Consider the following 18419-nt stretch of genomic DNA (forward strand, 5'->3'; position numbering starts at 1 on the left):
TGTTTGACTAACTGAGGTAATTATCAGTCATGGTAGAAAGCATAATGCACCCACCTCCCCAAAGATGTCCACATCATAATCCCTGGAACATATGGCTTTGTTACATGACATGGCAAAAGGGACTTTGCAGATCTGATTAAATTAAGGATCTAGAGATTGGGAGATTTTCCTGGATTACCTATGCAGTTCCAATGTAATCACAAGGGCCCTTAAAAGGTAAAGAGGAAGGTGGGGAAAGTCAGAGCCAGAGAAAGAGATGTGACGATATAAGCAGAAGTTGCAGTGACGGGGGACCATGAGCCAGAAAATGCAGGTAGCCAATGGAAGCATGAAAATGGCCTGAAACAGATTTTCTAGAGGCTGCACAAAGAACACAGTCCTACCAACCTACTTCAGACATCTGACCTCCACAATGGTAAGATGATAAATTTGTGTTGCTTTAAGCCACTGAATTTTTTGCTTATTTGTTAGGATACTAACACAAAACTGTCCCTAATTTTCAAGCCACCTCAAGGATCATCTTCAAGCCTACAGTAAATTCATCATGGATCAGGGGCTCATCTGCTTGTCCTCCAGTTGTCACCTCTGTGCTATCTCTAGAATGAACATCAGTTTCTTAACATGACTTAAAATGCTCACCATCGACTGGCTGCTCACTTCCGCCCCTACTCCTCATTTCTCCCTTTACATACATAGAAGGATATATCTTTTATTATCCCTTTGATACAATGTCACACTGATATATTTTTTAACCTGGAGTATTCCTCTTCCATTTAAATTCTTTTCAACTTGCAAGACTCATCCATATTGACTTTTATCTTCTCCATGTAAATTCACCATGAACCAGGCATCAGTCTCCACAAATGACATTAATCTATACCAACTCTATATAAAGTTGCACTGACAACTAAAGGTGAACAAGTTTACGGTGAAATTTTTAGGTATATCAGATGATTATTCAACAAATATACTGGATAATTCTGTCAGGGTTAAGTTCCATTTATTCATTAGATTTAGTCTAATTCAAGACATTATTTCAAATGAATAATAAAATTATTCTAGATCTAACTTCAAAATTTATTTTAAAAACAAGATACATTAGAAGGGGGGAATTTTTTTCCAAGAAAAAGTAAAGTACATTTTTTTCCTTCAAAAAGTAAAGAAACAAAGCCTCAGAAGTTTGCTCTTATAAGCTATCCCAAAGGAAAAACAGGAGAAATGCTTCATACTTTCTGACATATTTGGCAAACTGGGAATAAACACATGGTAACATAATAAAAGGCAGATGTTGGGGGACTAGGTTGTTTCTTAATCATGTGGAATTAAGCTCACTGATTTTCTGGAATGCCCACGAGGCTGACGCACATATATCACACTGGCATCAGACGGAAACACCCCACCAAAACTTTCTCAGTTAAATCTAAATTTTACACAGTAGCATAATTTATTTCCCTAAAAGAAATGAAGATCCAGAAATAACAAATACAAAGATTAGAGCCTAAACTGTATCTTTGGTGATTTAACTACCATTATCTTGTATAAATTATTTGGGCTTAGAGTTACAAGTCAACGAAAACCTCTTGAGAGACTTCCTCTTGCTGTCAGAAAGAACTGCATCTAAATCATTTTACACAAACAGGTGTCTACTGTCATGTTCTAGAATGAAGAGAAGATAAATTCCCTGTGGTAAACCTTTTACTCTCTAATAGCTGGCTGTTTTTAGTAGCTTTTACACATCCTAAATACCTTCTAGAATAAGATACACTCTTTGGTTTGTAGTACTATAGCCACCTACTATTCTCCATATGCTCTAATAATTGTAAATACTTTTTTTTTTCTATACTGAAGTCAGTTGCTTATTTATTGTGTATCCGTAATCATGAACTACACCCTTTACACAGTGGCATATACTGAACAATACCATTAAAACCAAAATGTTGGCATAATGACAATACTTCTTTAAAGCAGCACTAAATGTAGTAAAATTCCAATGCAATAATATTTAAAGAATCATTTTCCTTCCCTTCTAGCGCATTTTGAACTGCACTTCAAGCTCATGAAGACACTCATGATTTGCAAAGGTTCACTGTCTTCATATAAACCCTAGCGTATCTTAGATACTGCTTATTCTGAGTTTATATCTTTCGCTTCAACTAGTCTCATATTATACATTATACCAATTTCTATTTAAGAAAAAAACTTTTTTCCAAATCCTTCTCTATTTCATTCTACCTTTATTTTTCTAACACTTGTAGCATCCTCACTGATGTAACCCAGCCTGAACATTAAAGTCACTCATTCATACATTCATGTAATCATCATTGCATGAAGACATTTTATGGAATCCAGACTGAAACACATATCATATGTGGCACTGTGAAGGTTATAAGCATATATAAATCAGGGTATTTGCACTCATATTTTGGAGATGGATATGAACTCAAAGAGAAACAAACAAGAGGTCTGGATACCTTTCTCTTCCCAATTCTCTATATCCAGGTCCCTCTGGCTTCAATTTATATTCCACGACCCAAACTCTTGGGCCAAATCACAACTTACACTTTAGTTCCCCAAAATACTATACCCATACTTTGTACATAACAGTCCTTCAACAGCTTATATTATGTCCCTGCCTCTGAATCATAATCCAAATCCTCTTAATCACATAAAATAAAAAATATGTAATAGCCATTATGAACAGAGACCATGCTACACTCTTGAAATAACCATTTGAAGACACGGTATTTCATGGACTTTAACCCTTCAAACAAAGTAATAACAGTATTTTTGTAGTTAAAAAAAGTTCTACAAACACACAGTGTGGGAATATTCAAAATAGGTTCTTTTGTTTGCAGACAAATACACTAATAAAAAAAAGGACAGAGGGGTGGAAGGAGGGAGGGAAGGAGGAAGGGAAAAGAGGAGAAAGCAAAAAGGAGGCAGCAAAGAGGAGGAAAGGAAGAAATGAAAAAAGGAAAGAAAAAGAGGGAAGAGAAAAGGGGACACACACACACACACACACACACACACACACACATTAACAAGAACATTAAGCAAACCTTTCTGAACTGGTAGAGATACAGACTCTCCAAGCAAGCATCTGCTTAACATGTGATTTTTGTACAGAATTCTACAAATGACAGCAACTCAAATGTTTATTTACTGAATTGCTACAGTGCTTCATAAACTAGAGGAGAATGGGTATTACTGATAGTCTTTGCCTCTTTCTTCAAGTGCTGCTTATAAAAACTAAAAACAAGGTAGAAAATTGTTCCAAAAGAAAATCTATTGGGTACAAAGGCTGAATATCTACTTCCACTGATATTAAAGGCCTTCATTCTAAATGTAAGCAAAACTTTAGAACATGACCTGAGACACTAGATTCAATCCTTGTTATAATCATATATATACCCGAAGTGATATCTAAACCAAAACATCATAAAACTCAATTTTTAGTATTTCAATCAAGGATGTTATGATGACATAACTTCATTATATTTAATTTGTTCCTTAAATTCATAGCAATGGGGGAGTAAGGCAATGATGTAATGCATGGTGATTAACATAATAATAAAAAATGATCAAATGAAAAAAATATTACATCTCCAGCTTGTTTATGAAGAGATCCTATTGCTTTCAAGTTAGTTCTGTTAATGAGAAACAAATACCTACTTCTACATTTTTATAGAATGACCATATGTGTCTATCTAAAGTCAATGCTATACACAAGTAATGTGACATAAAAAATTCAACATTACTAATATGTACTATAATCATATTTAATATGCTCTTGGTTATTAAAGTATCTAGTTCTGGTTTTCTAGTAATCACAGTGAATTAAAAATAATATTCTAGCAAAAGACACATGAAAAGCTTTGGGTTTAAATGATGTTAACTGTATTTTCAAAAAGATTTATAAAATTAAAAATAAAAAAGAAATAATAAGAAGAAAGAACAAGGATAAGTAGCCCTCTTGGTTAATATGTGAGATCAAACATCAAAAATTGATTTTTATTCCCCGGCCTTGATGCCTCTGGTTTTATAGGTTGGACCAGGCATGAAGACTGAGCCATTTATCTTTTAAGGAGAAGATGGCAAGTGCACTCCTTTTCTACTTGATCTATGGAGATCAGTAATGATGCTCTTCAGTAAGCTACATATCTGCTTCTCTCAACAAAGGTGCCATGGTAACAGGCATCAGCTGAAATGAGTGTCAGCTATGAAAGTATATGGATAAATTAATATTATTTATTCCTAAATTGCACGCTTAATATTCAAAAATCATACAAACAAACCTTCATCCAGCTGGGTCTTAACACACATAGTGGGAGAAGCTATCTTAATTCACATTACACAGAAAAATAAATCAAACCTGCCGCTTAGTCTCATTATCTGTCCTATTTATCATTTTTACATTATGATAGAGAAAACACATTTGGCTTGGGAGGTATTAAGTAGCCATGTGACAACTATATTTGTAAATAGAGGAGAACAAGGTCTCAGAACTTCTGCCAAACTTAGAGCAGCATTTTATTACCACCCTCCCAAAATAATTATATCATTAAAATAAAAATTGATTTTGAGACAGGTCATTGAGTTTTCTCAGGTCTCTGGAGCAGAAGGAGTTATGAATTTTCCAACTGTCCCACATTTCTAGCTCTGCTCCCTTGCTACTCAAACAAACAAAGTAAATCCCAATTTAATAAAAGTTTTTCCCCCAGATTAGAATTTATATAGAATGCACCTTTCACCACTGTTTGATGGTGGAAAAAAAGTCACATTTGCACAATACATCAATCTTAAATCTGACATACACAAAAAGAACTGAAAAAAATTTTATGTAACCAAGTATCATAACCAGAAAAAATTAAGTTTTTAAGATTCATTATTTCTATTTTGAATAGTTTTATTTTGTTATAATACTTAGACAGTTAAGTGTTTCCCTTCTATGTGGCCAGTATCTCAAAGATCCATATTAAGTGCTTTTAATGTAAACTGCCATTGGAGAAAATAACACTGTTGTAGAAATTACCAGCTTCCTTCACGACTTGCTCCCTCTTGTACCTACAGTAACTCCCATAGGTTTCAGTGCAAGTGGCAGACAAAGAAATCAAAATAACTGGTATTTGCCAGTAATCCACTCGAATTACAAAAGCCACTACATCATAATCCTGCTCTAAGGTTTTCTCCATTTAAAAAAATCCACCAAGAGGAACATATGAAATAATGTGTCAACATAAAAACATTATTTTTTCATATTGTCTACAACCACATCAATGGCAGATAAAACAGCTGTACAGTAACCAAAAAGTTCTAGAGCCAAGAGGCTCAGGAAAATTCCTTTAACTCTCAACCCTGCATCATCTCCTTGTCCATGCACAAGTACCCCTCAATTCCTCCCCAGACTTTCACCCAAGGGAGGTGGGGGGCTCATGATAGCAGACTTGTTCTCTACTTCCCTTGCATGTGGCCTTTTTCATTAGATAATCAATATGAGTTTGAAGCCTCTTAACCTAAGGGACTGAGAATGGTTGCTGTAGCCCCATCTAGGCCATTTCATTCTTTCTCCTTTCTGAATTCCCAAGATACTTTTGTTTATCCAATTCTTGATAATCACAACACCTTGCAGCCTCTTGCACATTATCTCCTCTTTTTCTCACTGTCTCTCTAGTACTAACATACAACACATTCTAGTTCTAGCAACTAAACACAATACATTTCTTCCTCCATTACACTCAAAAGCTATAGCTTCAAAAATTCTGTAACCCCACATAAAATGTGAGTGTGGCAAGGCTTCATATTATCAGTCACTTATCAGACAAAATAAAACTTCATACCGGTAACAGTATTTATATAACAATTGCCTCATACATTTCACTCACTCCAAGTATCAACAATCAGCTGAAAACCAAGATGTCTTATAACACAAAGTTTTCCATAAGTTTCAACATTATTCTATTTAGCAGCTCCTTTCCTATTACCAGTCTACCTCTATACTTTCTACTAACATGTTAGGATGTTCCTCCATGATATTTTCTTTAATAACTCTGGTGCTTTCTTTAAATACCTGCAAAATAATCCAGCAAATCAGCTGAAGTACAACACTAAAAAGAATCTGCCCTAAGCATAACTGATATTGAAATGGTAACAGTAAAGTTAACATGAAAGTAAGTCACAATGTTTCCATGCAAAAGTTAAAATGACACTCTTTATAAAAGAATATTGAAAATCATACTATAAAATGAAATAAAAGTACAAGCTTTTGGTATTGAATCCCTTCAAATTCATAGTAATTGATGATATAAACCACATTTTTTCAATCCATCCTCACCTTTCTAATTCCCTGTGAATAAGCTCCATTCATTTAAAAATATGTCTGCAATATTTCCACAACACGGGCCCCCATTAATTCTCAATCTCTCCACAAATGGCACATATATGAATGTAGCACCATCACTTCAAGCCATAAAAATGAGAATAAAGGAAGATACACTGCTTACCAGAGCCTCTTTTGGTCACAACCTTCAAACTCTGAGTAAAAGTAGCATATAAGAGAATCAAGTGTGGAATCGGAGCTTTCATCTTCCAGGTTTTAAAGGCTGTTCCCTAAAGCAAAGATAAAATGAAAAACATATTTTTTAAAAATATATAGCAATATGTTAAGATTTTTGTTTGACTTTTGATCATGCACACAATTGGGGCAATGGGTATCACAAGAGTGAAGAATGTGAACAGGATCTGTATCATGTTTTCCTTTATGTTGTGGTTGCTAAGTAAAATCCAAACAGGTAGTGCCAAAATTATTTTTCCATACGGCCCCTAACATGTTTTAAAATCTTAAGATCCCTTAAAGGGTTAGAATTTCTCTTTAGAGTACCTAACTGCATTTAAGTAAGTGGAAACAATCCTGTCAAAAAGACTATTTCACTAACAACTTATTTCTAATATAAATTACTAAACACATTTTTTAATGTTCCATGGTACAATAGAATACGATTTTATTCTGTATCATTCTTCCCCGTCAAAAAGAAATCATAAATTCTATGCCTCTAAAGAATTAATTTTAATTTTACAACTATCTTTCAAAAATCTCTAAAAGATATTTCAAGAGAATTTTAAGACTCTGTCTCTATTGAAAATAAGTACACTGTCTCTGAAAGCTATGGAAAGATACATCATTTCTTCCTATTACAAGTACTAGAAGGGACATTAGCCTAGTATCTGGATTTCAAAAGGGGGATAGATTCCATCTGAAATTAACTGAAATGAAACACTATCTTTCTTGGAAAAATCACCCCTCTTTTATTTTTGTCTAAGACTGAGATAGTAGAGGTGAAAGACTGAATTTCAAAAAGTAGCAAGTCAGAACACAGTTCAAATATATTGTCAATCCATGACAGCACAAGTTTCTTTGCAAGACAGTTGAGGACTGATCGTACTCAGCTTTCAATCACTATGACTTTATTAAAAATGAGGAAGCTGAAATGGTGGTTTGACAGTCACATATTTTGCTCTCCTACTGCCACAGATACCTCTGAATTTTTTTTTACCTCTGAATATTTCTAAATGAGTAATTCATTCGCATTAATAAAAGTCTGTTAAGACACATTTTAATTCACAAAACAAAATCCCTATCTATTCACTTGCAGTAAAGTGATACCATCATCATTTTAGTCAGAAAGTCAGTGAATTTTTAAAATAAGCACTGTGAATAAGCTATTTTAACTCCAGCTCCTTTAAATGACGATAGCCTAGACGCACCTGGGTGGCTCACTCTTTAAGCATCTGCCTTCAGCTCAGGTCATGGTCCCAGGGTCCTGGGATCGAGCCCCACATTGGGCTCCCTGCTCGGCGGGAAGCCTGCTTCTCCCTCTCCCACTCCCCCTGCTTGTTTCCCTCTCTCGCTGTGTCTCTCTCTTTCTGTCAAATAAATAAAATCTTTTTTAAAAAAATGACGATAGCCTGTTTCGGTTTTCTAAAGAAGCACTTTGAGTTCACATAAAGACATAAATGAAACCTAGTGTGAAAAGCCAACTCATCAAATGCATCTGACGAACTGCCACATTACAGCGCAAGCCTGAGTCATGGATTCCTAAACCCTGAATCCCATTTCCAAGCCACTGCACTAACTGAAGCGGCAGGAAATCTTCAAGTTGCTATCTTCAGCCTTCAGGTTAGCAGTGAGAATCAGTTCGTCTCTCAGTGGGAGTTTCATCAGCACTACCCAAACAATTCCAGGATCCAACTATACACTGCAAGACCTTCCAGCTTAACTATCTTATTACTTTACTCTTGTTCAAAATACTACTTCCCCACTCATTTCATTTCTATAAGGCACACAAGCTAGTTCGCAATTTTATTTCTTAAAACTCAATTGGTTTGGAAAGCATCAGTTTGGTAACGTCCAGATCCTTAATTGAGTCTCTTGAAATGCTGTGTATTAGGGAAAAAAATATGTAGCAATTCACAGATTCAACATCTTGGTCAATCTACAATAATGATCTTTACAAACCTCTTTGACATAATTTATTGTATCTTATCTTGAAAGACAGATCAAATATATCTAGTCATAGACATCCAAGCTTTGCTGTACTTGTTGCATGATTAAAATCCTTACCCACAAATCCCAATGCCAACTATATATAAATATAGTGATGTTCTTATGTACATTCTTATTGTCACATGGTGGTTCATCCTATCAATGACCTAATTTCAAGTAGCTTCAAATTATGGATGGATGGACCTGAAATTATCTGCCTATTTCCTATTAATACCATCACCATATGACGCCATGTGAACCACTACTAAACCTTACACAAAATGAACATATTACAATGGTTATGAGCAGTCAGTCAGTCTAGGTTCCTATTCCACTTTCACCACCTATTAGCGGTGTCATTTTGGGCAAATAAACTCTCTGTGACTAGTTTCTTCATTTGAAAAATAGGTATCACTACAGTATATAGCATAGTACCTAGAAGAGCACTGGCACACACAACGAAGTCAAGAAATGAAAGCTGCGGTTGTTACTGTTTACACTGCAGCTGACTGCTGTTACCATTACTGTTAACACTCTCATAGACACAACTCACATCCTCTCACCTGAGACACTTTCTAGATATACCAGCTTTCTTTACATCCTACCTCAAGCTATTAGCTTATCACTTTAATTATACGTCTTTCTATCTTCCCAGACTTGAAGTCCCATCAGGGTGAATATGTTTAATTCATCTTTTTATTTCCAATGCTCAGTAAATTTTAGCTGAAAAAGTGAATGAATGACAGACTGAATGTGGCTGCTATTACATGAAGTTGAATTCTGGCATTCAAACTCATCATTTGGTAAACACTTATTAAGCATATACTAGTTACAAGATGCTGTGCTATGGCGTAGTGGGGACACAAAGACAATGCAATGCACTCTAATAAAGAAGGCTCGTAGACCAATAAAGGAGACAAACGCTTACCTACTTAATTAGACCGGCCCTATTGCCATATGGTGAGTATAATGTGCTGAGGGAGTAGAGGGAGGAATCTATCAATTCTACTTCAGGTTGGTCTGGCGAAGTCACAGCAAAGAGCTTTCAGAGGAAGAAGCATTTCAGTTAGGTCATAAAGGAAAGTTTTTTGGTTTTTTTTTTAAGGTAAAGGGACTTCTGGGTCTAGGCTAAAGTAGAAGTGAAATTGTCACTCTGGTAGGAAGAATAATGCCTGCCCACAAACACACTCACATCCTGAAACTAGTGAACACGTTACCTCACGTGTCAAAGGGATTTTGCTGATGTGGTTAAATTAAGGATTTTGCGATGGGAGATTATGATTCAAGTAAGCTCAATGCAATAAAAAGCATCCTTATAAAAAGGCAATGAAAGAATGATATTCATAGAGACAGATTATAAGGATGGAGGCAAAGGTCAGAGATTGGAGTGATGCACGCTAAAGATGGAGGAACAGGACATGTGCCAAGGAATGACTTTGGCCAAAACAAGCTGGAAAAGGCAAGGAAGCAGATTCTCCCCTAGAACTTCTAGAAAATATGCAGTCATACCAACACCTTGATTTTAACCAAGTGAGTCCAATGCATTTTGAACTTCTAACCACCATAATGATAACATTAAAAATTGGGGTTGTTTTAAACCACTTAATTTGTGGTAATTCGTCACAGGAGCAAAATGAAACTAATACAAAAGGATGTGAAATGGCAGGTTCCAGTAACAAAGTATAAATAAACCACAGGTTGTGAGCTATAGTGACAGAAATTAAAGATGTCAGGGGTGCTGGGTGGCTCAGTCAGTTGAGCGTCTGACTCTTGATTTCGGCTTAGGTCATGACCTCAGGGTCATGAGATCGAGTAACACATCAGGCCTGGCACTGGGCGTGAAGCCTGCTTAGGATTCTCTCCCCCTATCCCTTTGCCCCTCCCCCACCCCTGCTCTCGCACACACACTTTCTAAAAAAATAAAAAAACATAAAAATATTTAAAAAAATAAAGATGTCAATGTGAGATTGTTAATAGCAAGCTATGCTAGGTAAGAATCTGGGACTTTTTCCTCATGCCCCCTACAATGTTTTTCACTCATATACTGTCTAACTTCATCCAAGAATATTTCATGCAGCTTCACTTTCTTAACCTCTTTATCATGAAAACATTCTGTACACTGAATGTTTCCTCAGAATACACGTGACGACTCACCTGAAATTCTGATCTATCCCCTTTCCACACAATCCTAAGAATTCTTTGCAGTATAGACAACGAAGAACCAATGGATGCTTGTAAGTGAAAAATCTTAACTGTGTTAGAAAGCATAGTCTAAAGGTGGAAGAAACTAGTTAGCAGGCCGTGGTACAGGAAGATGAAGAAGAAGGTCTGCCTTAATACAGTACAGAGAAATGCTGAAAAAACAATGTATTTGGCAATAACAAGAGTTCAGGGATATTAAAGGAAGTGGCATTAAAAGCAAGCTTTGAAAGTGGATCTGAGGCATTTATTTTGAGCAACTAGGTCTATTACGATCCTATTTACCAATATATAGAAACAAAAAAGACATTTTACGCACTGAGGATGGATAAGTATATGAAATTATATTTGAGGCACATCAATTTTAAACAGCCTGTGGAATCTCCTACTAGAATTGTCTTGTAGTTAATTAAAAATATTAGCCAGAAGCTCAGTGTAAAGACGGAAAATGATAATATTGTAATTTTAGCTGAAGTTAAAGACATGGGTTACAATAAATGGGAAGAAAGCACAGAAAACACAGAGAAGAGGGCTTACATTTTCACCTCTGGAGCCTACAAATGTTTATGAGACAGCAAAGGGACTCAAAGGGAGAAGAAGGGAAAAAATCAGATAGTAAAGGGAGACCTTATGTATTATAAGGATAAAAAAAGACAAACCTAGCTTTAGATTTAAGATACTGCCACTGATACTGGCTACTCCTTTGATTAAACAAATGGGGGCATAATCAGAGAATTTAATGAGGAAAATAAGCTTCATTTGCTTGTTCCTAAATGGTAAGACGCGGAGTCCATAGTTCAGAGTAGAGAAGCTGAGGGATAACTTAGTTGAGAATGAAGAAGATCTAAACTGAAGCCAAGAGAAGCAGAGCCAGAGGAAGGTGAATCTAGAAAGGAGAGATATTAGTATGGGCAAGTTGGGACACTCTTTACAAGCAGAAGGAAAAAAAGTATACAGGATGAATACAAAGTCCAGTTTGGAAGTAAAATGGAGGGAAGTGGCACGGTTTGTTTTATTCCATTTTCATTGTAAAGCATACAGAACTGGTTTTAGAATGAGAACGAAGCGGGTTAAGAGTCTTACTGTAGGTTAGGTTAAGCAAACAACTTCGTATCTTTAAGTCTCAGTTTTCTCATCTACAAAACATGGACATGAGTATGTGAGATATTTATTTCATTTTAGTTTAGTTCATTGTTGACATACCATTCCCAAATAGGGAGGGAGCAAATTCCTACTTCAAACTTTTATAACCTTTAAAGAATTGTCTTTATGGTATCTACCACAGTGTTTAACAATGACATTTCACTATATACATTTTAAAATGCTAACTCTCTTCCTAGGTCTCCTTTCTCTCCACTCTTGCCTGGTATGGAAAAATTGTGCTCGAAAAATGGTCCATTATATTTTATTTAGTCCTTAAAGTTTTTACGTTGTTAAACTCAAAAGTATACCACTTTCCACTCTTATAGGTATCCATTTGTGCATGACACAAAGTATTTTACCCGGCACAATTTACATAAAGCAATTCATGTTAAAGCTGTGGTAAATATTTCCTATGGAGATGATAAACAGAGGTTCTTAAAGACTCTGCAACTAAAAGTTACCAAAAAAGCAAAATATTTAAAATTAGCCCCAGAGAAATGTGTTTCTTCTGTCATGAACTTACGACAATTACTTTTTTTCTAATTTAAATACTATTAGGCAACATACAGTACACATCATTAGTTACAGATGTAGTGTTCAATAATTCGTCATTTGTGTATAACACCTAGTGCTTATCAAAATTATCCTGAGGAAAATCAACCACTCAGAATTTATGAAGACATCTAAACATTTACTTTTAAATTTGAGTGCCTACCATGTTTCAGATACTGTTTTAAGTATTAAGAATACACAACCATTAGGAAATGGTCACTGTAGCTAAGGAAGAAAGACATGAGAAATCAATGATTATACCAAAGGGATAGGTGTCAGACGAATTCTCAAGTCTACGGAACATGCTCAGTACAGCCTGGAGGGGTCATGAAAACAATCTCGGAGAAATGTGACATTTGAGCTAACTTTGGACCAGGGTAGAAAGGGTTTAAAAAGTGATGGACAATAGATGCAGGTAGAAGAGAATAAAAAGAGTGCAAGATGCATCTGAAAAACCACTAGTGAAAATAAAACTATATACTTGACAACCTATTCAATATGGGTTGAAGAGTAGGCAAGTGTGTATGTTTAGATCATCAAAATGAAGTATTAAGTCATTAGAAAATTGTTTACAAAATGGTCCTGGTAAACCAAGTTCTGGTTTTTGTTTTTTTAACACAATCCTAACCAGAAGATCATTCATTCCTAAAGAGCCTGGCTGGCAAGAGAATGTTAAAGTTCCTGACCTTATAACTAAGACCAGTAATGATACGCAGAAGTTAATTCATAACCTGGCTAAAAGACCAAAATGTCAATAAGATCATCAGTCATATGGTTCTTGACAAATTTCCCTATAAGGTCATAAGAATATGATAATGAACAGTCAAATAACTCTGTTCAAAATGAATGGCTTCCGTATTTAAATAATGTCCTGAGAATTATACATAGAATAGTTTGCTGTACAGCAACCTGGCATAAAATGCTATGGAATGTTCTGCAAACAGACTGGAGTAGTGGCTGCAGTTACTGTGGAATAACTGGCACACCTACTGAGTGGCACCAGGGAAGTCTGAAAACTTGTAGAAGGATCCTATACCTTTAGAAAGGGCTTGGTTCTCATGAAATCTGAACCACATCCTTGAGCAGGTGGGAAGCCAATGGTGTTTGCAGAAGTGAATGTCATAACCAGCTTTGTATTAGAAAGAACAACCTTCTATCTAATCTGCTAAGAAAGTAAGATCAATAATATAAATGAAATCAAAAGTGAAAAAGATGATATAAAATATACAATGACAAAAAATTTAGAACACTTTTAATTTTACTTAATTTGAAAATCTTACAGAATGGATTTCTGGGAATGTAAATTATGAAAATCTGCTAAACAAAAACAATCATGAATCTAACAAAAACATTTAAAAATTCTAAATACCATTACAGTATAAACTCCTAAATTTTGACTACAGTAAATACCACAGATGAGCACCTGCAAACTTTCAAAGAACACAAGGAACAGAAAACCATGGTTATGGTTGTAAAAACACGGAAAACCTTTTATTTATTTTTTTTCACAGAAAACCTTTTTAAAAAAGACAAAACAAATGATCAGAACTCATATAAGGAATTTAATAAACTTTGTAAAATGGGAGTAACACTGGCAAGGGTTGTTTAGGTTACTACTATTACTTAGCTTTTTTCTATAAGTCCTAGGCAGTGAAATGAACCAGAAAGAATAATAGCTATAAATATAAGTATTAGAAAAAGGCAAACACACAATTTTCAGTATTTATAGATTATGGTTATAAAAACATTAAAAAACTTCATTCCATTATAAACTGAAAAATAGTGTGCTTCAAGATGAAAATATTAACCACTTTGTCAATACTGACAAAAAATGTCAAATTTTTCCAAACTGGTATTATTCACTTCTAGTCAAAATCCAAACAGAATTTTTGTTTCTTGAGAAATAAAATCTAAAATTTGACTGGAAAAATAAACAAGAGAAATTTAGAAAAGATGAATTAAGTAGGACTTGCCTGCAAGATACCAAAATACATTTTAATTCTAGGCTAGTTAAAATGGTACAGCCACAAAAATGACTTATCAATGAAAAATACATATACAACACTATACCAGATATCAGAATATCTAACAATATATGATAAAGGGAGCATTTATCACTAAACAAATGAAATCGGTCTGTGATAGTAAAAACCTAAAGTGGCCCTCAAGACTCCTACCCCCTGGTATTCACACCCTATAGAATCCTCTACCCCTGTCAGTATGAGTGAGGACTATAAATCTAAGAGAGTATCACTCTCATTATTAGGCTGTGTTATATGGCAGAAGTGAAGATGTTCTGCAGTTGTAAATAAATCAACTAATCAGTTGACTTTAAGTTAATCCCAAGGGAGACTACACTCAGTGGGCTCAGGCTAATCAGGTGGCCCTTTAAAAAAGGTGTCTAGAGGTCACAGATAGAAGATGTCAGAGAATTAAGAAGCAGCAGAGATGCTCTCCTACTGGCACTGAAGAACAAACTGCCACGTCGTGGAGAGAATCACATGTCATGGAATGGTTTGTGGCCTCTAGGAGCTGAGGGCCTCAATCCTACAACCACAAAGAACTGAATTCTGCCAAAAACCACATCAACTTGGAGGAGGAAGACCCCAGGTCTCAGGTGAGAGTTCAGCCTCGCTGATACCTTGGTTTCAGTCTTGTGAGACTCTGAAAAGAGGACCCAACTAATCTGTGCCCAGACTCCTAACCCACAGAAGTGATGTGAGAAGACATTTGTATCATTTTAAGCTGCTAGATTTGTAGTAATTTGTTATGCATTAATAGGTAACTAATATATCACTTAAATACTCATAAACCCAGGTAGAGATTTATGTCAATAGATATGTAATAAAGTATCATTGAAGTATCTAATCACTAAAAAGAAGTACTATTAAATTGTAGGGAATGGCTCTAAGATAAAATATTATTCAGGCTTCACAAATAGTTTTGAAGTTCATCACTTGGAAAACAGTCACAACAAAATGCTAAGAGATAAAAGCAAAATACAATGCTGTATAGAGAATGATTCATATTATGAATAATAGGGATATAGATAAATGACAAGAAAAAAATTACCTCACAGCATATGACCTTTGCAATCGTTAAGTAATTATACTAAATTTTAGGTTTCCTCCTTATTGTTATATGGTTGCCCAATTAAAAAAAAAAATGAGTATCTACTGCTTTTCATACAAATATACACATTTTTATCTCCCTTTAAAATTTACTTAGAAGAGGATTTAAGATAAGGAATAGCACAGAGGACCACAGGGAAGGGAGGGAAAACTGAACGGAAAGAAATCAGAGAGGGAGACAAACCATGAGAGACTAGGACTCTGGAAAACAAACTGAGGGTTACAGAGGGGAGGGGGCTGGGGGAAATGGGGTAACCGGGTGATGGGTATTAAGGAGGGCAGGTGTTGTGATGAGCACTGGGTGTTATATACAACTAATGCATAGTTGAACACTACATCAAAAACTAATGATGTACTATATGCTGGCTAACTGAACATAATAAAAAAAAAAGGTTTAGGGCGCCTGGGTGGCTCAGTTGGTTAAGCGACTGCCTTCAGCTCAGGTCATGATCCTGGAGTCCCGGGACTGAGACCCACATGGGGCTCCCTGCTCAGCAGGGAGTCTGCTTCTCCCTCTGACCCTCCTCCCTCTCATGCTCTCTCTCTCTCTCATTCTCTCTCTCGCAAATAAATCTTAAAAAAAAAATTTTTTTTTAATAAAAAAATAAAAATAAAGGTTTTAAGGTTTTAGGTATCCATCAATAGATGAATGGATAAAGAAAGAGTGAGATACACACACACACACACACACACACACACTGGAATATTAATCAATCTTAAAGAAGAAGAAAATAATTTGCAACAACATGGATGGAACTTAGAGCATTATCCTAAATGAAATAAGCCAGGAACCGAAAGACAAATACTGCATGATCTCATGAAATCTGAAAAAATCAAACTCATAGGAAGTAGAAAACAGAATGGTGGTTGCCAGAGACTGGGGGTGGCGACAATGAGGAGATATTAGTCAAACGGTACAGAGGTTAGGTTATGCAGGATGAATAAGGTCTAAGGATATAATATACAGTATGGTGACCATAGTTATTAATACTGCACTGTACACTTAAAATTTGCTAGGAGAGTAAAAAAATGTTCTCATAACACAGTAAATGACAGTTACGTGAGGTGATGAATATGTTAATTAACTTGACTGTAGTAATCATTTCACAATGTATATGTTTATCAAAACATCAAGTGGTATACCCTAAATATATACATATTTGTCAACTACACCTCAATATAACTGGAAAATTTATAAAAAAAGCTTTTACAGAATGAAATTATCTCAAATTGGTCAAGAATCTGGATAAATTCTTATTATTTTAATTCTGTAAGTCAAAACCATATACATGTCTCAATTTAAGAGTCATCCAGATAAACTACATTGTGCTATTTTGTCACTACAATAATTTCTAATATTCTCAGTCATAAGATCCACTTAAATGGGTCACTAATAGAAACACTACAATAGCAGTCAGAATCTAATTAAAATAGATTCTGAACAAAAAGATACAAACCCATACACACAAACCTACACATTTCCTGGTGTGTTTACAATACCTATTAAATTGTTCCAAGCAGATAATAGACAGTAAGTATGTAATGGATAACTGAAGGAATAAAATATGTACTGTAGATGCATCCACAGGATAGTACTTAAATGAAATATTTGAGGTACTGGAATGAACAAAAGAGATTACTGGATCATCTTTTGATGGAAAGGTGGAGCTTCTAGGGACTACCTGACCCAACCTGTGCACCTTTGTCTGTAGACATGGTATTTCACAACTCTGAAAACGCAACTTCTAGAAAGTTAACAGCAATGCAAGTAATTCTTGCCCATAGAAATGGAAATTATTTGTGGTCTGGTGGGATGCAACTGATCACTGCCCTGTGTACAGACCAGTTGTGGCAAATCCATTCCAAAATTCTTTTACTGCATATAAATTTGTGGTTCTCTGACATCTCCTCTAAACCAGTTGTAACATGTCCTCCAGTTCCTTTGTTAGTGAATTAAATTAATCTTTGACATGTGCTCATTTTGTATCTTTATGACCCTTGGGTTTTTGAAAATTTTGCTTGAGAACTACATTTATTATAATAAAGTTAATCAATGAATACTTTAAGATAAGCAAAGTATTTTTTAAAGGGTTTTTTTTTAGGATTTTATTTATTTGACAGAGAGAGACACAGCTAGAGAGGGAACACAAGCAGGGGGAGTGGGAGAGGGAGAAGCAGGCTTCCCGCGGAGCAGGGAGCCCGATGTAGGGCTTGATCCCAGGACCCTGGGATCATGACCTGAGCTGAAGGCAGACGCTTAACTGCTGAGCCACCCAGGCATCCCATATTTTTAAAAGTTTAAAAGAAGAAATTACAATAAGCTACCTTTGGTTAGATTTTATATTCTAGTCAATGCTTAGTATCATGTTTTAATCAGAAACCATGTGAACAACAACATAAAGACAACTTCAAGGCAGTTAAATAAGAAACCAGTGAAATTACAAATATGCATAGAAAACACTATCATCAATAAGAACTATCTGTATTTTGAGTCACTAGGCCTTTCTCTCTACTTTGGAAAGGCAGAAGAATCACTCTTAGAGGAATGGTGGCTGGGATGCAGCTTCCTAGAAAAAGGTCTCAGTATCAAGGTCATTTGAAAATGATGTAATCATCCCTTACAAAGTCCAGACTTGCTTAGTGTAACCAGCTACCCCTCAAAAAATCCCTGGGACTAGCTGATGGTCTGCAAAGAGAGACCTGAATAAATATACAATGAAGGGGATTAAGGGAATGCACTGAAGAGTATAATGCCTGTGTTTGAAGTACAGCTTAACTTCTTACCATTGTGCAAACGTGGATAAATTAATAATACTTAATATCTCTATACCTCTGTCCTCCCATCTGTAAAGTGG

At 35.4% G+C, this 18419-nt stretch overlaps 1 protein-coding gene across 2 annotated transcripts in view; it reads right to left on the reverse strand.

Moving 5' to 3' along the window:
* IL1RAPL1 (interleukin 1 receptor accessory protein like 1) overlaps window positions 1–18419 on the reverse strand; it is a 1364983-nt gene that overhangs the window by 1158437 nt on the left and 188127 nt on the right. For both annotated transcript variants that reach the window (XM_078065379.1, XM_078065380.1), the window contains one exon: window positions 6501–6606. In XM_078065379.1, the coding sequence (XP_077921505.1) occupies window positions 6501–6582 (82 nt within the window). In that variant the 5' untranslated portion in view covers window positions 6583–6606. The remainder of the gene's footprint in view (window positions 1–6500; window positions 6607–18419) is intronic.

The sequence above is a fragment of the Halichoerus grypus genome, chromosome X (genome assembly GCF_964656455.1).
Source record: "Halichoerus grypus chromosome X, mHalGry1.hap1.1, whole genome shotgun sequence".
In the NCBI taxonomy this organism is placed as follows: Eukaryota; Metazoa; Chordata; class Mammalia; order Carnivora; family Phocidae; genus Halichoerus; species Halichoerus grypus.